Source organism: Hemitrygon akajei, chromosome 18 (genome assembly GCF_048418815.1).
Source record: "Hemitrygon akajei chromosome 18, sHemAka1.3, whole genome shotgun sequence".
NCBI lineage: Eukaryota > Metazoa > Chordata > Chondrichthyes > Myliobatiformes > Dasyatidae > Hemitrygon > Hemitrygon akajei.
This window is the reverse complement of record NC_133141.1, coordinates 76,398,950-76,422,307: the sequence shown is the minus strand read 5'-3', so window position 1 is coordinate 76,422,307 and position 23,358 is coordinate 76,398,950. Positions and strand designations below refer to the sequence as shown.

General features: G+C 51.1%; 1 protein-coding gene across 1 annotated transcript in view; it reads left to right on the top strand.

The window, feature by feature from the left end:
• LOC140741410 (C-C chemokine receptor type 7-like) overlaps positions 1 to 22,461 on the top strand; it is a 63,414-nt gene extending 40,953 nt beyond the window's left edge. Inside the window, exon 2 of the mRNA XM_073071577.1 lies at positions 21,415 to 22,461. Coding sequence (XP_072927678.1) covers positions 21,415 to 22,461 — 1,047 coding nt within the window. The remainder of the gene's footprint in view (positions 1 to 21,414) is intronic.
• The last annotated feature ends 897 nt before the right edge of the window (positions 22,462 to 23,358 follow it).

The window sequence follows — 23,358 nt, the reverse complement described above, 5'->3', positions numbered from 1 at the left end:
TCTAACTGTGCCCTCTGGTCCTAGACTCCCCCACCACAGGAAACATCCTCTCTATCTGTGCCCTCTGGTCATAGACTCCCCCACCAAAGGAAACATCCTCTCCACATCCACTCTATCTGTGTCCTCTGGTCCTAGATTCTCCCACCACAGGAAAAATCCTCTCCACATCCACTCTATCTGTGTCCTCTGGTCCTAGACTCCCCCACCACAGGAAACAGCCTCTCCACATCCACTCGATCTGTGTCCTCTGGTCCTAAACTCCCCCACCACAGGAAACATCCTCTCCACATCCACTCTGTGTCCTGTAGTCCTAGACTCCCCCACCACAGGAAACATTCTCTCTATCTGTGCCCTCTGGTCATAGATTCCCCCACCACAGGAAACATCCTCTCCACATCCACTCTATCTGTGCCCTCTGGTCCTAGACTCCCCCACTATAGGAAACATCCTCTCCACAACCACTCTATCTATGCCCTCTGGTCCTAGACTCCCCCACTATAGGAAACATCCTCTCCACATCCACTCTATCTATGCCCTCTGGTCCTAGACTCCCTCACTATAGGAAACATCCTCTCCACATCCACTCTTATCTGTGTCCTCTGCTCCTAGAATCCCCCACTACAGGAAACATCCTCTCCACATCCACTCTATCTCTGTCCTCTGGTCCTAGATTCCCCCACCACAGGAAACATCCTCTCCACATCCTCTTTATTTATAGTATCCTGTGGTCCTAGACACCCCCACCACAGGAAACATCCTCTCCACATCCGCTCTATCTGTGTCCTCTGGTCCTAGACTCCCCCACCACAGGAAACATCCTTTCCACATCCGCTCTATCTGTGCCCTCTGGTCCCAGACTCCCCCACCACAGGAAACATCCTCTCCACATCAACTCTATCTGTGTCCTCTGGTTCTAAACACCCCCACTATAGGAAACATCCTCTCCACATCCACTCTATCTGTGTCCTGTGGTCCTAGACTCCCCCACCACAGGAAACATCCTCTCTATCTGTGTCCTGTAGTCCTAGACTCCCCAACAACAGGAAACATCCTCTCCACATCCACTCTAACTGTGCCCTCTGGTCCTAGACTCCCCCACCACAGGAAACATCCTCTCCACATCCACTCTATCTGTGCCATCTGGTCCTAGACTCCACCACTATAGGAAACATCCTCTCCACATCCACTCTATCTGTGTCCTGTGGTCCTAGACTCCCCCACTATAGAAAAAATCCTCTCCACATCCACTCTATCTGTGTCGTCTGGTCCTAGACTCCCCCACCACAGGAAACATACTCTCCACATCCACTCTATCTGTGTCCTCTGGTCCTAGACTCCCCCACTATAGGAAACATCCTCTCCACATCCACTCTATCTGAGCCCTTTCATCCTAGACTCCCCCACTATAGGAAACATCCTCTCCAGATCCACTCTAACTGTGCCTTCTGGTCCTAGACTCCCCCACCACAGGAAACATCCTCTCCACATCCACTCTATCTGTGCCATCTGGTCCTAGACTCCCCCACTATAGGAAACATCCTCTCCACATCCACTCTATCTGTGTCCTGTGGTCCTAGACTCCCCCACCACAGGAAACATCCTCTCTATCTGTGCCCTCTGGTCATAGACTCCCCCACCAAAGGAAACATCCTCTCCACATCCACTCTAACTGTGTCCTCTGGTCCTAGATTCCCCCACCACAGGAAACATCCTCTCCACATCCACTCTATCTGTGTCCTCAGGTCCTAGACTCCCCCACTATAGGAAACAGCCTCTCCACATCCACTCGATCTGTGTCCTCTGGTCCTAAACTCCCCCACCACAGGAAACATCCTCTCTATCTGTGCCCTCTGGTCATAGACTCCCCCACCACAGGAAACATCCTCTCCACATCCACTCTATCTGTGTCCTCTGGTCCTAGATTCCCCCACCACAGGAAACAGCCTCTCCACATCCACTCGATCTGTGTCCTCTGGTCCTAAACTCCCCCACCACAGGAAACATCCTCTCCACATCCACTCTGTGTCCTGTAGTCCTAGACTCCCCCACCACAGGAAACAGCCTCTCCACATCCACTCGATCTGTGTCCTCTGGTCCTAAACTCCCCCACCACAGGAAACATCCTCTCCACATCCACTCTGTGTCCTGTAGTCCTAGACTCCCCCACCACAGGAAACATCCTCTCTATCTGTGCCCTCTGGTCATAGACTCCCCCACCACAGGAAACATCCTCTCCACATCCACTCTATCTGTGCCCTCTGGTCCTAGACTCCCCCACTATAGGAAACATCCTCTCCACAACCACTCTATCTATGCCCTCTGGTCCTAGACTCCCCCACTATAGGAAACATCCTCTCCACATCCACTCTATCTATGCCCTCTGGTCCTAGACTCCCTCACTATAGGAAACATCCTCTCCACATCCACTCTTATCTGTGTCCTCTGCTCCTAGAATCCCCCACTACAGGAAACATCCTCTCCACATCCACTCTATCTCTGTCCTCTGGTCCTAGATTCCCCCACCACAGGAAACATCCTCTCCACAACCTCTTTATTTATAGTATCCTGTGGTCCTAGACACCCCCACCACAGGAAACATCCTCTCCACATCAACTCTATCTGTGTCCTCTGGTCCTAAACACCCCCACTATAGGAAACATCCTCTCCACATCCACTCTATCTGTGTCCTGTGGTCCTAGACTCCCCCACCACAGGAAACATCCTCTCTATCTGTGTCCTGTAGTCCTAGACTCCCCAACAACAGGAAACATCCTCTCCACATCCACTCTAACTGTGCCCTCTGGTCCTAGACCCCACCACAGGAAACATCCTCTCCACATCCACTCTAACTGTGCCATCTGGTCCTAGACTCCACCACTATAGGAAACATCCTCTCCACATCCACTCTATCTGTGTCCTGTGGTCCTAGACTCCCCCACTATAGGAAAAATCCTCTCCACATCCACTCTATCTGTGTCGTCTGGTCCTAGACTCCCCCACCACAGGAAACATACTCTCCACATCCACTCTATCTGTGTCCTCTGGTCCTAGACTCCCCCACTATAGGAAACATCCTCTCCACATCCACTCTATCTGAGCCCTTTCATCCTAGACTCCCCCACTATAGGAAACATCCTCTCCACATCCACTCTAACTGTGCCCTCTGGTCCTAGACTCCCCCACCACAGGAAACATCCTCTCCACATCCACTCTATCTGTGCCATCTGGTCCTAGACTCCCCCACTATAGGAAACATCCTCTCCACATCCACTCTATCTGTGTCCTGTGGTCCTAGACTCCCCCACCACAGGAAACATCCTCTCTATCTGTGCCCTCTGGTCATAGACTCCCCCACCAAAGGAAACATCCTCTCCACATCCACTCTAACTGTGTCCTCTGGTCCTAGATTCCCCCACCACAGGAAACATCCTCTCCACATCCACTCTATCTGTGTCCTCAGGTCCTAGACTCCCCCACTATAGGAAACAGCCTCTCCACATCCACTCGATCTGTGTCCTCTGGTCCTAAACTCCCCCACCACAGGAAACATCCTCTCTATCTGTGCCCTCTGGTCATAGACTCCCCCACCACAGGAAACATCCTCTCCACATCCACTCTATCTGTGTCCTCTGGTCCTAGATTCCCCCACCACAGGAAACATCCTCTCCACATCCACTCTATCTGTGTCCTCTGGTCCTAGACTCCCCCACCACAGGAAACAGCCTCTCCACATCCACTCGATCTGTGTCCTCTGGTCCTAAACTCCCCCACCACAGGAAACATCCTCTCCACATCCACTCTGTGTCCTGTAGTCCTAGACTCCCCCACCACAGGAAACATCCTCTCTATCTGTGCCCTCTGGTCATAGACTCCCTCACCACAGGAAACATCCTCTCCACATCCACTCTATCTGTGTCCTCTGGTCCTAGATTCCCCCACCACAGGAAACATCCTCTCCACATCCACTCTATCTGTGTCCTCTGGTCCTAGAATCCCCCACTATAGGAACCAGCCTCTCCACATCCACTCGATCTGTGTCTTCTGGTCCTAAACTCCCCCACCACAGGAAACATCCTCTCCACATCCACTCTGTGTCCTGTAGTCATAGACTCCCCAACAACAGGAAACATCCTCTCCACATCCACTCTATCTCTGTCCTCTGGTCCTAGACTCCCCCACTATAGGAAACATCCTCTCCACATCCACTCTATCTGTGCCCTCTGGTCCTAGACTCCCCCACTATAGGAAACATCCTCTCCACATGCACTCGAACTGGTCCTAGACTCCGCCACCACAGGAAACATCCTCTCCACATCCACTCTATCTGTGTCCTCTGGTCCTAGACTCCCCCACTATCGGAAATATCCTCTCCACATCCACTCTATCTGTGTCCTCTGGTCCTAGACTCCCCCACTATCGGAAACATCCTCTCCACATCCACTCTATCTGTGTCCTCTGGTCCTAGACTCCCCCACCACAGGAAACATCCTCTCCACATCGATCTAGGACTTCCAAAATTTCAATAGGTTTCAATGAGTTCCCTCTTCATTTTTTGAAACTCCATTGGGTCCGTGCTCAGAGCCATCAAACTCTCCTCATATGTTAACCCTTTCATTCCTGAGAGCATTCTCATTCATGACCTGGACGAGAATGAAGGCATCGTGATTTGTCAGTCTGGCACCTGCATTGGTGGTGTAGTGGACAGTGAAGATGATTGTCTCAGGTTACAATAAAGATGGTTGCCTCAGGTTACAGTGAAGATGGTTGTCTCAGGTTACAGTAAAGATGGTTGTCTCAGGTTACAGTGAAGATGGTTGTCTCAGGTTACAGTGAAGATGGTTCCATCAGGTTACAGTGAAGATGATTGTTTCAGGTTACAGTAAAGATGGTTGCCTCAGGTTACAGTGAAGATGGTTGTCTCAGGTTACAGTAAAGATGGTTGCCTCAGGTTACAGTGAAGATGGTTGCCTCAGGTTACAGTGAAGATGATTGTCTCAGGTTACAGTAAAGATGGTTGTCTCAGGTTACAGTGAAGATGGTTGTCTCAGGTTACAGTGAAGATGGTTCTCTCAGGTTACCGTGAAGAGGATTGTCCCAGGTTACAGTGAAGAGGATTGTTTCAGGTTACAGTGAAGATGGTTGTCTCAGGAAACAGTGAAGATGGTTGTCTCAGGTTACAGTAAAGATGGTTGTCTCAGGTTACAGTGAAGATGGTTGTCTCAGGTTACAGTAAAGATGGTTGTCTCAGGTTACAGTGAAGATGGTTCCCTCAGGTTACCGTGAAGAGGATTGTCCCAGGTTACAGTGAAGAGGATTGTCAAAGGTTACAGTGAAAAGGATTGTCTCAGGTTACAGTGAAGATGGTTCCATCAGGTTACAGTGAAGATGATTGTCTCAGGATACAGTGAAGAGGATTGTCTCAGGTTACAGGGAGGATGGTTGTCTCAGGATACAGTGAAGAGGATTGTCTCAGGTTACAGTGAAGATGATTGTCTCAGGTTACAGTGAAGATGGTTGCCTCAGGTTACAGTGAAGATGGTTCCCTCAGGTTACCGTGAAGAGGATTGTCCCAGGTTACAGTGAAGATGATTGTCCCAGGTTACAGTGAAGATGGTTGCCTCAGGTTACAGTGAAGATGGTTCCCTCAGGTTACTGTGAAGAGGATTGTCCCAGGTTACAGTGAAGATGGTTCCCTCAGGTTACAGTGAAGATGGTTCCCTCAGGTTACAGTGAAGAGGATTGTCTCAGGTTACAGTGAAGATTGTTCCCTCAGGTTACAGTGAAGATGGTTCCCTCAGGATACAGTGAAGAAGATTGTCTCAGCTTACAGTGAAGAGGATTGTCTCAGGTTACAGTGAAGATGGTTCCTTCAGGTTACAACGGGGGAAATTTGGGCAATTACCCCAAAACTACATCCTTAACAATTGACTTCAACATCTCCCCGACCACTGAGGTCAGACTAACTGGCTGATAATTTTCTTTCTTCTGCCTCCCTCGCTGGGCTGTATCAGAGGACTGAGTCATGAAGTAAAAATGCATAGGCTGGAACGACTTTCTCTGGAATCTCTTAACCCTTTCCCAAAAATTGTACCTTCTATGTTAATTCGCCTGTGGTAAGGGAAGATATTTCAGTCGTCAATCCTGTCTATACCACTCATAATTTCACATTTATTTTCTACTTCGAGAAATCAGATCATCCTCTCCAATCCCTCTTTGTAATTGATAACAGCTGCACAAGTAGATAAGGGGGTAGACAGACTGTCGTCAGTGCTCAGGGTATTGAGCATGAGCCAGGAAGTGGGTGCCAAGTTGATAGAGTAGTTATGAAGGTGCACAGTTGATTGGTTTCATAAATCAGGGGATCGAGTTCAAGAGCCGCAAGGGAATGTCACAGCTCAATAAATCTCTGGTTAGACCACACGCTGAGTGTTGTGTTCAGTTTTGGTCACCTCATTATAGGAAGGATGTGAAAGCTTTAAAGAGGGTGCAGAGGAGATTCACCAGGATGCTGCCTGGATTAGAGAGGGTGCAGAGGAGATTCACCAGGATGCTGCCTGGATTAGAGAGGGTGCAGAGGAGATTCACCAGGATGCTGCCTGGATTACAGAGGGTGCAGAGGAGATTCACCAGGATACTGCCTGGATTAGAGAGGGTGCAGAGGAGATTCACCAGGATGCTGCCTGGATTAGAGAGGGTGCAGAGGAGATTCACCAGGACGCTGCCTGGATTAGAGAGGGTGCAGAGGAGATTCACCAGGATGCTGCCTGGATTAGAGAGGGTGCAGAGGAGATTTACCAGGATGCTGCCCGAATTAGAGAGGGTGCAGAGGAGATTCACCAGGATGCTGCCTGGATTAGAGAGGGTGCAGAGGAGATTCACCAGGATGCTGCCTGGATTAGAGAGGGTGCAGAGGAGATTCACCAGGATGCTGCCTGGATTAGAGAGGGTACAGAGGAGATTCACCAGGACGTTGCTGGATTAGAGAGGGTGCAGAGGAGATTCACCAGGACGCTGCCTGGATTAGAGAGGGTGCAGAGGAGATTCACCAGGACGCTGCCTGGATTAGAGAGGGTGCAGAGGAGATTCACCAGGACGCTGCCTGGATTACAGACGGTGCAGAGGAGATTCACCAGGATGCTGCCTGGATTAGAGAGGGTGCAGAGGAGATATACCAGGATGCTGCCTGGATTAGAGAGGGTGCAGAGGAGATTCACCAGGATGCTGCCTGGATTAGAGAGGGTGCAGAGGAGATTCACCAGGATGCTGCCTGGATTAGAGAGGGTGCAGAGGAGATTCACCAGGACGCTGCCTGGATTAGAGAGGGTACAGAGGAGATTCACCAGGATGCTGCCTGGATTAGAGAGGGTGCAGAGGAGATTCACCAGGACGCTGCCTGGATTAGAGAGGGTGCAGAGGAGAATCACCAGGATGCTGCCTGGATTAGAGAGGGTGCAGAGGAGATTTACCAGGATGCTGCCCGAATTAGAGAGGGTGCAGAGGAGATTCACCAGGATGCTGCCTGGATTAGAGAGGGTGCAGAGGAGATTCACCAGGATGCTGCCTGGATTAGAGAGGGTGCAGAGGAGATTCACCAGGATGCTGCCTGGATTAGAGAGGGTACAGAGGAGATTCACTAGGATGCTGCCTGGATTATAGAGGGTGCAGAGGAGATTCACCAGGATGCTTCCTGGATTAGAGAGGGTGCAGAGGAGATTCACCAGGATGCTGCTTGGATTAGAGAGGGTGCAGAGGAGATTCACCAGGATGCTTCCTGGATTAGAGAGGGTGCAGAGGAGATTCACCAGGATGCTGCCTGGATTAGAGAGGGTGCAGAGCAGATTCACCAGGATGCTGCCTGGATTAGAGAGGGTGCAGAGGAGATTCACCAGGATGCTTCCTGGATTACAGAGGGTGCAGAGCAGATTCACCAGGATGCTACCTGGATTAGAGAGGGTGCAGAGCAGATTCACCAGGATGCTGCCTGGATTAGAGAGGGTGCAGAGGAGATTCACCAGGATGCTGCTTGGATTAGAGAGGGTGCAGAGGAGATTCACCAGGACGCTGCCTGGATTAGAGAGGGTGCAGAGGAGATTCACCAGGACGCTGCCTGGATTAGAGAGGGTGCAGAGGAGAATCACCAGGATGCTGCCTGGATTAGAGAGGGTGCAGAGGAGATTCACCAGGATGCTGGCTGGATTAGAGAGGGTGCAGAGGAGATTCACCAGGATGCTGAATGGATTAGAGAGGGTGCAGAGGAGATTCACCAGGATGCTGCCTGGATTAGAGAGGGTGCAGAGGAGATTCACCAGGATGCTGCCTGGATTAGAGAGGGTGCAGAGGAGATTCACCAGGTTGCTTCCTGGATCAGAGAGGATGCAGAGGAGATTCACCAGGATGCTTCCTGGATTAGAGATGGTGCACAGGAGATTCACCAGGATGCTGCTTGGATTAGATAGGGTGCAGAGGAGATTCACCAGGATGCTTCCTGGATTAGAGAGGGTGCAGAGGAGATTCACCAGGATGCTGCCTGGATTAGAGAGGGTGCAGTGGAGATTGACCAGGATGCTGCTTGGTTTAGAGAGGGTGCAGAGCAGATTCACCAGGATGCTGCCTGGATTAGAGAGGGTGCAGAGGAGATTCACCAGGATGCTGCCTGGATTAGAGAGGGTGCAGAGGAGATTCACCAGGACGCTGCCTGGATTAGAGAGGGTGCAGAGGAGATTCACCAGGATGCTGCCTGGATTAGAGAGGGTGCAGAGGAGATTCACCAGGATGCTTCCTGGATTACAGAGGGTGCAGAGCAGATTCACCAGGATGCTACCTGGATTAGAGAGGGTGCAGAGCAGATTCACCAGGATGCTGCCTGGATTAGAGAGGGTGCAGAGGAGATTCACCAGGATGCTGCTTGGATTAGAGAGGGTGCAGAGGAGATTCACCAGGACGCTGCCTGGATTAGAGAGGGTGCAGAGGAGATTCACCAGGACGCTGCCTGGATTAGAGAGGGTGCAGAGGAGAATCACCAGGATGCTGCCTGGATTAGAGAGGGTGCAGAGGAGATTCACCAGGATGCTGGCTGGATTAGAGAGGGTGCAGAGGAGATTCACCAGGATGCTGAATGGATTAGAGAGGGTGCAGAGGAGATTCACCAGGATGCTGCCTGGATTAGAGAGGGTGCAGAGGAGATTCACCAGGATGCTGCCTGGATTAGAGAGGGTGCAGAGGAGATTCACCAGGTTGCTTCCTGGATCAGAGAGGATGCAGAGGAGATTCACCAGAAAGCTTCCTGGATTAGAGATGGTGCACAGGAGATTCACCAGGATGCTGCTTGGATTAGATAGGGTGCAGAGGAGATTCACCAGGATGCTTCCTGGATTAGAGAGGGTGCAGAGGAGATACACCAGGATGCTGCCTGGATTAGAGAGGGTGCAGAGGAGATTCACCAGGACGCTGCCTGGATTAGAGAGGGTGCAGAGGAGATTCACCAGGATGCTGCCTGGATTAGAGAGGGTGCAGAGGAGATTCACCAGGACGCTGCCTGGATTATAGAGGGTGCAGAGGAGAATCACCAGGATGCTGCCTGGATTAGAGAGGGTGCAGAGGAGATTTACCAGGATGCTGCTCGAATTAGAGAGGGTGCAGAGGAGATTCACCAGGATGCTGCCTGGATTAGAGAGGGTGCAGAGGAGATTCACCAGGATGCTGCCTGGATTAGAGAGGGTGCAGAGGAGATTCACCAGGATGCTGCCTGGATTAGAGAGGGTGCAGAGGAGATTCACCAGGATTCTGCCTGGATTAGAGGGGGTGCAGAGGAGATTCACCAGGATGCTGCCTGGATTAGAGAGGGTGCAGAGGAGATTCACCAGGATACTGCCTGGATTAGAGAGGGTGCAGAGGAGATTCACCAGGATGCTGCCTGGATTAGAGAGGGTGCAGAGGAGATTCACCAGGATGCTGCCTGGATTAGAGAGGGTGCAGAGGAGATTCACCAGGATGCTGCCTGGATTAGAGAAGGTGCAGAGGAGATTCACCAGGATGCTGCCTGGATTAGAGAGGGTGCAGAGGAGATTCACCAGGATGCTGCCTGGATTAAAGAGGGTGCAGAGGAGATTCACCAGGATGTTGCCTGGTTTAGAGAGGGTGCAGAGGAGATTCACCAGGATGCTGCCTGGATTAGAGAGGGTGCAGAGGAGATTCACCAGGATGCTGCCTGGATTAGAGAGGGTGCAGAGGAGATTCACCAGGATGCTGCCTGGACTAGAGAGGGTGCAGAGGAGATTCACCAGGTTGCTTCCTGGATCAGAGAGGATGCAGAGGAGATTCACCAGAAAGCTTCCTGGATTAGAGATGGTGCACAGGAGATTCACCAGGATGCTGCTTGGATTAGATAGGGTGCAGAGGAGATTCACCAGGATGCTGCCTGGATTACAGAGGGTGCAGAGGAGATTCACCAGGATGCTTCCTGGATTAGAGAGGGTGCAGAGGAGATACACCAGGATGCTGCTTGGTTTAGAGAGGGTGCAGAGCAGATTCACCAGGACGCTGCCTGGATTAGAGAGGGTGCAGAGGAGAATCACCAGGATGCTGCCTGGATTAGAGAGGGTGCAGAGGAGATACACCAGGATGCTGCTTGGTTTAGAGAGGGTGCAGAGCAGATTCACCAGGACGCTGCCTGGATTAGAGAGGGTGCAGAGGAGAATCACCAGGATGCTGCCTGGATTAGAGAGGGTGCAGAGGAGATTCACCAGGACGCTGCCTGGATTAGAGAGGGTGCAGAGGAGATTCACCAGGATGCTGCCTGGATTAGAGAGGGTGCAGAGGAGATTCACCAGGACGCTGCCTGGATTATAGAGGGTGCAGAGGAGAATCACCAGGATGCTGCCTGGATTAGAGAGGGTGCAGAGGAGATTTACCAGGATGCTGCTCGAATTAGAGAGGGTGCAGAGGAGATTCACCAGGATGCTGCCTGGATTAGAGAGGGTGCAGAGGAGATTCACCAGGATGCTGCCTGGATTAGAGAGGGTGCAGAGGAGATTCACCAGGATGCTGCCTGGATTAGAGAGGGTGCAGAGGAGATTCACCAGAATGCTTCCTGGATTAGAGATGGTGCAGAGGAGATTCACCAGGATGCTGCTGGGACTAGAGAGGGTGCAGAGGAGATTCACCAGGATGCTGCTTGGATTAGAGAGGGTGCAGAGGAGATTCACCAGGATGCTGCCTGGATTAGAGAGGGTGCAGAGGAGATTCACCAGGATGCTGCCTGGATTAGAGAGGGTGCAGAGGAGATTCACCAGGATGCTGCTTGGATTAGAGAGGGTGCAGAGGAGATTCACCAGGATGCTTCCTGCATTAGAGAGGGTGCAGAGGAGATTCACCAGGATGCTGCCTGGATTAGAGAGGGTGCAGAGGAGATTAACCAGGTTGCTTCCTAGATTAGAGAGGGTGCAGAGGAGATTCACCAGGATGCTTCCTGGATTAGAGAGGGTGCAGAGGAGATTCACCAGGATGCTGCTTGGATTAGAGAGGGTGCAGAGGAGATTCACCAGGATGCTGCCTGGATTAGAGAGGGTGCAGAGGAGATTCACCAGGATGCTGTCTGGATTAGAGAGGGTGCAGAGGAGATTCACCAGGATGCTTCCTGGATTAGAGAGGGTGCAGAGGAGATTCACCAGGATGCTGCCTGGTTTAGAGAGGTTGCAGAGGAGATTCACCAGGATGCTGCCTGGATTAGAGAGGGTGCAGAGGAGATTCACCAGGATGCTGCCTGGATTAGAGAGGGTGCAGAGGAGATTCACCAGGATGCTGCCTGGATTGGAGAGGGTGCAGAGGAGATTCACCAGGATGCTGCCTGGATTGGAGAGTGTGCAGAGGAGATTCACCAGGATGCTGCCTGGATTAGAGAGGGTGCAGAGGAGATTCACCAGGATTCTGCCTGGATTAGTGGGGGTGCAGAGGAGATTCACCAGGATACTGCCTGGATTAGAGAGGGTGCAGAGGAGATTCACCAGGATGCTGCCTGGATTAGAGAGGGTGCAGAGGAGATTCACCAGGATGCTGCCTGGATTAGAGAGGGTGCAGAGGAGATTCACCAGGATGCTGCCTGGATTAGAGAAGGTGCAGAGGAGATTCACCAGGATGCTGCCTGGATTAGAGAGGGTGCAGAGGAGATTCACCAGGATGCTGCCTGGATTAAAGAGGGTGCAGAGGAGATTCACCAGGATGTTGCCTGGTTTAGAGAGGGTGCAGAGGAGATTCACCAGGATGCTGCCTGGATTAGAGAGTGTGCAGAGGAGATTCACCAGGATGTTGCCTGGTTTAGAGAGGGTGCAGAGGAGATTCACCAGGACGCTGCCTGGATTAGAGAGGGTGCAGAGGAGATTCACTAGGATGCTGCTGGGACGAGAGAGGGCGTCTTATGAGGACAGGTTGAGTGAGCTCGGGCTTTTCTCTTTGGAGTGAAGGAGGATGAGAGCTGAATTGGCAGAGGAGCACAAGATGTTAAGAGGCATAGATTGTGTGGACAGCCAAAGATATTTTGTGTACAAAACTCTTTTAATCTCTCTCAATTCCTTTCTCTCCCTCCCTCCTCAATCCCGTGCATCTTCGGGAGTGCGGCGTACAAATTGTGCAACTGCCCACCGCTCACTTCTTTTCAAGGTCTAAGACTGGAGGGCAGAGGGACCGATCTAGCAGGGATCATAATGACAAGACCGTCAGATGTAGGAGTAAAATTTAGCCATTTGGCCCATCGAGTCTGCTCTGCTATTCCATCATGGCTGATCCAATTTCCCTCTCAGCTCAAGCTCCTGCCTTCTCCCTGTATCCCTTCATGCCCTGACCAATCAAGAAATATCAATCTCTGCCTCAAATATTAATAAGGACTTGACCTCCATAGCTGCCTATGGCAAAGAATTATGCAGATTCACCATCCTGCGGCTAAAGAAATTCCTCCTCATCTCCATTCTAAAACGACACCCCTCTATTCTGAGGTTGTGTCCTCTGGTCCCAGACTCCCCCACTATAGGAAACATCCTCTCCACATCCACTCTATCTGTGTCCTCTGGTCCTAGACTCCCCCACTATAGGAAATATCCTCTCCACATGCACTCTGTCCGTGTCCTCTGGTCCCAGACTCCCCCACCACAGAAAACATCCTCTCCACATCCACTCTATCTGTGTCCTCTGGTCCTAGACTCCCCCACTACAGGAAACATCCTCTCCACATCCACTCGATCTGTGTCCTCTGGTCCTAGGCTACCCCACTATAGGAAACATCCTCTCCACATCCACTCTATCTGTGTCCTCTGGTCCGAGACTCCCCCAGTATAGGAAACATCCTCTCCACATCCACTCTATCTGTGTCCTCTGGTCCTAGACTCTCCCACTATAGGAAACATCCTCTTCACATCCACTCTATCTGTGTCCTCTGGTCCTAGACTCCCCCACTATAGGAAACATCCTCTCCACATCCACTCTATCTGTGTCCTCTAGTCCGAGACTCCCCCAGTAGAGGAAACATCCTCTCCACATCCACTCTATCTGTGTCCTCTGGTCCTAGACTCCCCCACTATAGGAAACATCCTCTCCACATCCACTCTATCTGTGTCCGCTGGTCCTAGACTCCCCCACTATAGGAAACATCCTCTCCACATCCACTCTATCTGTGTCCTCTGGTCCGAGACTCCCCCAGTAGAGGAAACATCCTCTCCACATCCACTCTATCTGTGTCCTCTGGTCCTAAACTCCCCCACTATAGGAAACATCCTCTCCACATCCACTCTATCTGTGTCCTCTGGTCCTAGACTCCCCCACTATAGGAAACATCCTCTCCACATCCACTCTATCTGTGTCCTCTGGTCCTAGACTCCCCCACTATAGGAAACATCCTCTCCACATCCACTCTATCTGTGTCCTCTGGTCCGAGACTCCCCCAGTAGAGGAAACATCCTCTCCACATCCACTCTATCTGTGTCCTCTGGTCCTAAACTCCCCCACTATAGGAAACATCCTCTCCACATCCACTCTATCTGTGTCCGCTGGTCCTAGACTCTCCCACTATAGGAAACATCCTCTCCACATCCACTCTATCTGTGTCCTCTGGTCCTAGACTCCCCCACTATAGGAAACATCCTCTCCACATCCACTCTATCTGTGTCTTCTGGTCCTAGACTCCCCCACTATAGGAAACATCCTCTCCACATCCACTCTATCTGTGTCTTCTGGTCCTAGACTCCCCCACTATAGGAAACATCCTCTTCACATCCACTCTATCTGTGTCCTCTGGTCCTAGACTCCCCCACTATAGGAAACATCCTCTCCACATCCACTCTATCTGTGTCCTCTGGTCCGAGACTCCCCCAGTAGAGGAAACATCCTCTCCACATCCACTCTATCTGTGTCCTCTGGTCCTAGACTCCCCCACTATAGGAAACATCCTCTCCACATCCACTCTATCTGTGTCCGCTGGTCCTAGACTCCCCCACTATAGGAAACATCCTCTCCACATCCACTCTATCTGTGTCCTCTGGTCCGAGACTCCCCCAGTAGAGGAAACATCCTCTCCACATCCACTCTATCTGTGTCCTCTGGTCCTAAACTCCCCCACTATAGGAAACATCCTCTCCACATCCACTCTATCTGTGTCCGCTGGTCCTAGACTCTCCCACTATAGGAAACATCCTCTCCACATCCACTCTATCTGTGTCCTCTGGTCCTAGACTCCCCCACTATAGGAAACATCCTCTCCACATCCACTCTATCTGTGTCCTCTGGTCCTAGACTCCCCCACTATAGGAAACATCCTCTCCACATCCACTCTATCTGTGTCCTCTGGTCCGAGACTCCCCCAGTAGAGGAAACATCCTCTCCACATCCACTCTATCTGTGTCCTCTGGTCCTAAACTCCCCCACTATAGGAAACATCCTCTCCACATCCACTCTATCTGTGTCCGCTGGTCCTAGACTCTCCCACTATAGGAAACATCCTCTCCACATCCACTCTATCTGTGTCCTCTGGTCCTAGACTCCCCCACTATAGGAAACATCCTCTCCACATCCACTCTATCTGTGTCTTCTGGTCCTAGACTCCCCCACTATAGGAAACATCCTCTCCACATCCACTCTATCTGTGTCTTCTGGTCCTAGACTCCCCCACTATAGGAAACATCCTCTCCACAGCCACTCTATCTGTGTCCTCTGGTCCTAGACTCCCCCACTATAGGAAACATCGTCTCCACATCCACTCTATCTGTGTCCTCTGGTCCTAGACTCCCCCACCACAGGAAACATTCTCTCCACATCCGCTCTATCAAAGTCTTTCACCATTCGATAGGTTTCAATGAGGTCACCTCTCATTCTTCTGAATTCCAGTGAATACAGGCCCAGAGCCAGCAAACGCTCTTCAAATGACAAGCCTTTCAATCCTGGAGTTGTTCTTGTGAACCTCGTTTGAACCCCCTCCAGTTTCAGCACATCCTAAGATAAGGGGCCCAAAACTTCTCATAATACTCAAAGTGAGGCCTCGCCAAGGCTTTATAAAGTTTCAACATTATATCCTTGCTTTTATATTCTAGTTCTCTTTAAATGCCAACATTGCATTTGCCTTCCTCACCACAGACTCAACCTGCAAATTAAACTTCAGGGAATCCTGCACAAGGACACGCAAGTCCCTTTCATATAATTATATATAACAATCACAGCACGGAAACAGGCCATCTCGGCCCTCCTAGTCCGTGCCGAACTCTTAATCTCACCTAGTCCCACCTACCCGCACTCAGCCCATAACCCTCCACTCCTTTCCTGTCCATATACCTATCCAATTTTACCTTAAATGACACAACTGAACTGGCCTCTACTACTTCTACAGGAAGCTCATTCCACACAGCTATCACTCTCTGAGTAAAGAAATACCCCCTCGTGTTTCCCTTAAACTTTTGCCCCCTAACTCTCAAATCATGTCCTCTCGTTTGAATCTCCCCTACTCTCAATGGAAACAGCCTGTTCATGTCAACTCTATCTATCCCTCTCAACATTTTAAATACCTCGATCAAATCCCCCCTCAACCTTCTATGCTCCAATGAATAGAGACCTAACTTGTTCAACCTTTCTCTGTAACTTAAGTGCTGAAACCCAGGTAACATCCTAGTAAATTGTCTCTGCACTCTCTCTAATTTATTGATATCTTTCCTATAATTCGGTGACCAGAACTGTACACAATATTCCAAATTTGGCCTTACCAATGCCTTGTACAATTTTAACATTACATCCCAACTTCTGTACTCAATGCTCTGATTTATAAAGGCCAGCATTCCAAAAGCCTTTTTCACCACCCTATCTACATGAGACTCCACCTTCAGGGAACTATGCACTGTTATTCCTAGATCTCTCTGTTCCACTGTATTCCACAATGCCCTACCATTTACCCTGTATGTTCTATTTGGATTATTCCTGCCAAAATGTAGAACCTCACACTTCTTGTGGCTTAACCATATAACCATATAACAATCACAGCACGGAAACAGGCCATTCCGGCCCTCCTAGACCATGCCGAACTCTTAATCTCACCTAGTCCCACCTACCCGCACTCAGCCCATAATCCTCCACTCCTTTCCTGTCCATATACCTATCCAATTTTACCTTAAATGACACAACTGAACTGGCCTCTACTACTTCTACAGGAAGCTCATTCCACACAGCTATCACTCTCTGAGTAAAGAAATACCCCCTCGTGTTTCCCTTAAACTTTTGCCCCCTAACTCTCAAATCATGTCCTCTCGTTTGAATCTCCCCTACTCTCAATGGAAACAGCCTGTACACGTCAACTCTATCTATCCCTCTCAACATTTTAAATACCTCGATAAAATCCCCCCTCAACCTTCTACGCTCCAATGAATAGAGACCTAACTTGTTCAACCTTTCTCTGTAACTTCAGTGCTGAAACCCAGGTAACATCCTAGTAAATCGTCTCTGTGCTCTCTCTAATTTATTGATATCTTTCCTATAATTCGGTGACCAGAACTGTACACAATATTCCAAATTTGGCCTTACCAATGCCTTGTACAATTTTAACATTACATCCCAACTTCTGTACTCAATGCTCTGATTTATAAAGGCCAGCGTTCCAAAATATAAAGCGTTCCCTTTGAAACTCAGTTTCTTGTATTTTCTCTCCATGTAGAGAATAGCCTACCTTTTCAATTTTTCCTACCAAAGTGCAGGCCCATGCACTTCCCAACACTGTATTCCATCCGCCATTCCTTTGCCCACTCTCTGAATCTGAATCTGTCAAAGTCCTTCTGCAGCCACTCTACTTCCTCAAAAATACCCACTCCTCCACCTATCTTTATATCATCCGTAAACTTTGCAACAAACCCATCAATTCCATCATTGACATATAACATAAAAAGAATTGATCCCAACCACAGACCCCCTGTGGAACACCACTAGTCACCGACAGCTGGTCAGGAGAGGCTCCCCTTATTCCCACTCTGTGCCTCCTGCTTTATCCATGCTAGTGCCTTTCCTGTAATACCACAGGTGTGTAGCTTGTTAAGCAGCCTCATGTGTGGCATCTTGTCGAAGGCCTTCTGAATATCTGAGTACAGAGCATCAACCAGTTCTCCTTCATCTATCCTGCTTGTTACTTCTGCGAAGAATTCCAACAGATTTGTCGGGCAAGATTTTCCCTTGAGGAAACCATGCTGACTACGGCCTATTTTATCACCAAGTACCCCGAAACCTCATCCTCAATCATCAACTCCAACACTTTCCCAGCCACTCAGGTCAGGCTAACTGGTCTATAATTTCCTTTCTTCTGCCTCCCTCCCTTCTTGAAGAGAGAAGTGACTTCTGCAATTTTCCAGTCTTCCAGAATCATTCCAGAATTTAGTCATTCTTGAAAGATCATTCCTCATGCCTCCACAGTCTCTTCAGCCGCCTCTTTCGGAACTCTGGGGTGTACACCATCTGGTCCAGGTGATTTATCTACCTTCAGACCTTTCAGTTTCCCAAGAACCTTCTCTCTAGTTATGGTAACTTCACACACTTCATGCCCCCTGACACCTGGAACTTCCACCATGCCACTTGTGTCTTCCACAGTGAAGACTGATGCAAAATACTTATTCAGTCCGTCTGCTATTCGGTTGTTCCCCCCTCACTACCTCTCCAGCATCATTTTCCAGCGGTCCGATATCCACTCTCACCTCCTTTTTGCACTTTATGTATCTGAAGGAACTTTTGGTATCCTCTTTAATATTATTGGCTGGCTTACCTTCCTATTCCATCTTCACCTTCTTAATGACTTAATTAGTTGCCTTTGGTTGGTTTTTAAAAGCTTCCCAATCCTCAAACTTCCCACCAATTTTCACTCTATTATTGTGTCCTCTCTTTGGCTTTTATCTTGGCTTTATGTTAGCCAAGGTTGTGTCATCTTTCCTTTTGAATATTTCTTCCTCTTTGGGATGTATATATCCTGAGCCTTCCGAATTGCTTCCAGAAATTCCAGCCGTTGCTGCTCTGCCATCATCCCTGCCAGTGTTCTTTTCCAATCAATTCTGGCTAACTCCTCTCTCATGCCTCTGTAATTCCCTTCACTCCACTGTAATACTGACACATCTGACTGCATCTTCTCCCTCTCAGATTTCAGGGTGAATTGGATAATATTATAATCACTTTCTCCTCGGGGCTCCTTTACCCTAAGCTCTCTAATCAATTCCGGTTCATGGCACAACACCCAATCCAGAACAGCTGATCCTCATGTGGGCTCAATCATGATCTACTCTAAAAATCCATCTCATAGGTCCTCTAGAAATTCCCCCCCCCCCAGCCTGATTTTCCCCAATCTACCTGCATATTGAAACCAATCCCCCCCCCCACATGCCTTTTGGCATGCATTGCATTTTCCATCTCCCATTGTAATTTGTGGACCACGTCCTTACTACTGTTTGGGGGTCTGTATACAACTCCCATCAGGGTCTTTTCACCCTTTCAGTTCCCTAGCTCTATCCACAAAGGTTCAATGCCTTCCGACCCCATGTCACCTCTTTCTAATTATTTGATTTCATATTTTACCAACAGAGCCACACCACGCCCTCTGCCACCTTGGGTACCCCTGTCCGCCCCTTCTGCTATCCTTCCGATACAATGTGTATCCTTGGACTTTAAGCTCCCAGCTATAATCTTTCAACCGTGATTCAGTGATGCCTACAACATCATACCTGCCAATCTCCAACCGTGCTGCCAGTTATCTACCTTGCTCCGTAAACTGCACAGATTCAGATACAACACCCTCAGTCCCGTGTTCATCCTTTTCAATTTTGTCACACCAGGCTCAACCTGTTGATTCCTAACTTTGAGGTCTTACTGACATCTGCCTCCACAACCTCTCCACAAACTGTTCCGGCACTCCGGTTCCCATCCCCCTGCAACTCTAGTTTAAACCCCACCATGCAGCATTTACAAACCTTCCCGCTAGGGTATTAGTCTCCCTCCAGTTCAGGTCCCACCTTCCCTGGGAGAGAGCCCAATGATCCAAAAATCTTATGCCCTCCCTCCAACACCAACTCCTTAGCCATGTATTGAACTGTATAACCCTGGCCTCACTAGCACGCGGCACGGGTAGCGATCCTGAGATTACAACCCTGGAGGTCCTGCCCTTTAAGTTAGCACCCTGAATTTAACTCCCCGTGCTCCTGATGCAGAACCTCGTCACTCGTCCTACCCTTGTCATTGGTACCCACGTGGAAAATGACTTCTGGCCGTTCACCCTTCCACTTAATGTTGGGAATCCGATCCAAGATATCCCGGACCCTGTGCCTAGGAGGCAACATACCGTCCGGGAATCTCGTTCTCGCCCACAGAACCCCCTTTCTGTTCCTAGAACTAACGAGTCCCCTGTCACCACATTCTCCTCCTTCCCTTCTGAGTCGCAGAGGCAGACAGTGCCAGAGACATGACTTTCCTCTGTTAGGTCATTTCCCCCGACAGTATCTAAAGAGATTTCCCCGTTGTTGTGGGGGGACGGCTGCAGGGGTACTCTGCCCTGGCTCCTTAACCCTTCCCCTTCCTGTCACCCAGTTTTCCACGTCCTGCACCTCGGGTGTAACTGCCTCTCTCTATACGTCCTATCCATCACCCCGTCAGCCTCTCGAACGATCCGGAGTTCATCCAGTTCCAGCTCCAACTCCTTAATGCGGTCGGTGGATCCGACTGAAATCCCCTCCTTTCCAAACTTCCGATGCCTGGCTTGGCCGCTGGTCAAAGGTCAAAGAGAGGGAGGTTGGAAGACAGGGAGGAACCTGGGGGGGTGGGGATGTTGTGGTGAGCAAAATTTGGGAGGTAGTTGATGAGGAGGGAGAGAGGGATGGGGAGTGTGTGTTCAGGGATAGGGGCAGGGGTGTTCCAGATGGGTGGAGCTGGATGTTTGTAATGGATGCCAATAGAAGTGTGGAGATAAAGGCAGGAACTAAGTGGTGCAGTGCTGGTCTATGTGGGAATGTGCTGGAATGTAATTGTTTGCTGGTCTGTGTGGGGATGTGCTGGTTTCTGGAGGTCTCTGCTGGTCTGTGTGGGATGTGCTGGTTTCTGTTGGTCTTTGCTGGTCTGTGTGGGGATGTGCTGGTTTTAGTTGGTCTCTGCTGGTCTGTGTGGGGATGTGCTGGTTTCTGTTGGTCCCTGCTGGCATCTGTGGGATGTGCTGGTTTCTGGTGGTCTCTGCTGGTCTGTGTGGGATGTGCTGGTTTCTGTTGGTCTTTTCTGGTCTGTGTGGGGATGTGCTGGTTTTAGTTGGTCTCTGCTGGTCTGTGTGGGGATGTGCTGGTTTCTGTTGGTCCCTGCTGGCATCTGTGGGATGTGCTGGTTTCTGTTGGTCTCTGCTGGTCTGTGCGGGGATGTGCTGGTTTCTGGTGGTCTCTGCTGGTCTGTGTGGGATGTGCGGGTTTCTGTTGGTCTCTGCTGGTCTGTGTGGTGATATGCGGGTTTCTGTTGGTCTCTGCTGGTCTGTGTGGTGATGTGCTGGTTTCTGTTAGTCTCTGCTGGTCTGTGTGGGGATGTGCGGGTTTCTGTTGGTCTCTGCTGGTCTGTGTGGTGATGTGCTGGTTTTAGTTGGTCTCTGCTGGTCTGTGTGGGGATGTGCTGGTTTCTGTTGGTCTCTGCTGGTCTGTGTGGGGATGTGCGGGTTTCTGCTGGTCTGTGTGGTGATGTGCTGGTTTTAGTTGGTCTCTGCTGGTCTGTGTGGGGATGTGCGGGTTTCTGTTGGTCTCTGCTGGTCTGTGTGGTGATGTGCTGGTTTCTGTTAGTCTCTGCTGGTCCGTGTGGGGATGTGCTGGTTTCTGGTGGTCTCTGCTGGTCTGTGTGGGGATGCTGCCCATCAGTTTGCTGAACTATGGCTGACATGGTTGTTTGTGCTGTGGTCTTTTGCAGATATCTCTTACAACCGAATACGATGACGAACTCAATGTCAGCATGCTGGATTTTTCCGGCTTCCCTTCACCCTGCGAGAAGAGCGACGTGCAGGCGATGGTCCGCCTGCTGCAGCCTTGCATTTTCTCTCTGGTCTTCATTCTGGGCGTGCTGGGGAACGGCCTGGTGCTGGTGACGTACCTCCAGCACCAGCGCCTGCTGGCCATGACGGACGTGTACCTTCTGAACCTGGCCAGCGCCGACCTCCTCTTCGTCTTCAGCCTGCCGCTGCTGGCGGCCAGCTCGCGGCTCGGCTGGGTGTTCGGCACCGTCCTCTGCGTGCTGGTCCGGATGCTGTACAAAGTCAACCTGTACAGCGGCCTGCTGCTGCTGATGTGCGTCAGCGTCGACCGCTACTTCGCCATCGTCTGCGCCACCACCGCGCACAGGCTGCGCCTCAGGCACCTGCGGTACAGCCGCCACATCTGCCTGCTGGTCTGGGTCTCCTCCTTCCTGCTCTGCCTCCCCGAACTCATCTACACCAAGGTGGAACGGCACCCCAACGGCTCCACCAGCATCTGCGCGGACAGCTACCCGGAGAACCTAGACGCCCTGATGCGCGTCGCCACCCCGGTGGTCCAGGCGGTCCTCGGCTTCCTCCTGCCCCTGCTGGTCATGGCCTTCTGCTACTCCGTCATCATTAAGACCCTGCTGCAGGCCCGGAACTTCGAGAAGCACAAGGCCATCCGGGTGGTCCTGGCGGTGGTGCTGGTCTTCGTGCTGTCGCAGGCGCCCTACAACGCACTGCTGCTGCTGCGGGCGGTGGGCAGCCGGGCCATGGGCTGCGAGGAGAGCAAGCGCCGGGACGTGGCCCTGCAGGCCGCCAGCTGCCTGGCCTACACGCGCTGCTGCCTCAACCCCATCCTCTACGCCTTCGTCGGGGTGAAGTTCCGGAACAACCTGGCCAGGCTGGTGCGCTGGCCCTGGCGGAGAGCGGACCTGTCGGCTGTGAACAGCCAGAGCCGGATGCTCACACTGACCGACACCAGCAGCGCCATGACCGTGTAGGTCACGGCCACTCGTCAAAGTCGCGGCCGGGGTCAGAGGCTGGCGGTCGGGTCTCACGGAAGGGGTGGCAGCGCGGGGGCACTTTAGTTTCAGGGTGCCAGGGAGTTCACCCCTGCTCTCGCTCGATAGAAAAGCGGGGAGGGGGGCAAAACTAAATGAGTTTGCTCCCTCGGTGAAACCGCGCGGGCCAACCTCCCATCACACCCCACACCTCCGACTCCTCCAATTTCCGTTAAATCCGCTGCTTTCCGAGCAGACGCGGTGACCGACCGCGCCACGTCCCCCCCAGCGCTGGCGCTCCGGGCTCCTCTCACATCCCAGCAACGGACGGGTTAGGGTTTGCGAGCTGCGGGCCGTGTCGGCCGCTGAGGCAAACGTCGTGTCCCACTGAACACAGAAACATATTTAACCAATACAGGCCCTTCAGCCCCACGATGCTGTGCTGAACATGTCCTTGCTTTAGAAATTACCTCAGGTTACCCGTAGCCCTCTATTTTTCTGAGCTCCATGTACCTAACCAAGAATCCTTTAAAAGACCCTATCGTATCCGGCTCCACCACCGTCGCCAGCAGCCCATTCCACGTACTCACCACTCTCTGAGTGAAAAACTTACCCCTGACATCTCCTCTGTACCTACTCCCCAGCACCTTAAATCTGTGTCCTCTTGTGGCAACCATTTCAGCCCTGGGAAAAAGCCTCTGACTATCCACACGATCAGTGCCCCTCATCATCTTGTACACCTCTATCAGGTCACCTCTCATCCTCCGTTGCTCAACCTATTCTCATAAGGCATGCTCCCCAATCCAGGCAACATCCTTGTAAATCTCCTCTGCACTCTCACTATGGTTTCCTGTGGTGAGGCGACCAGAACTGAGCACAGTACTCCAAGTGGGGTCT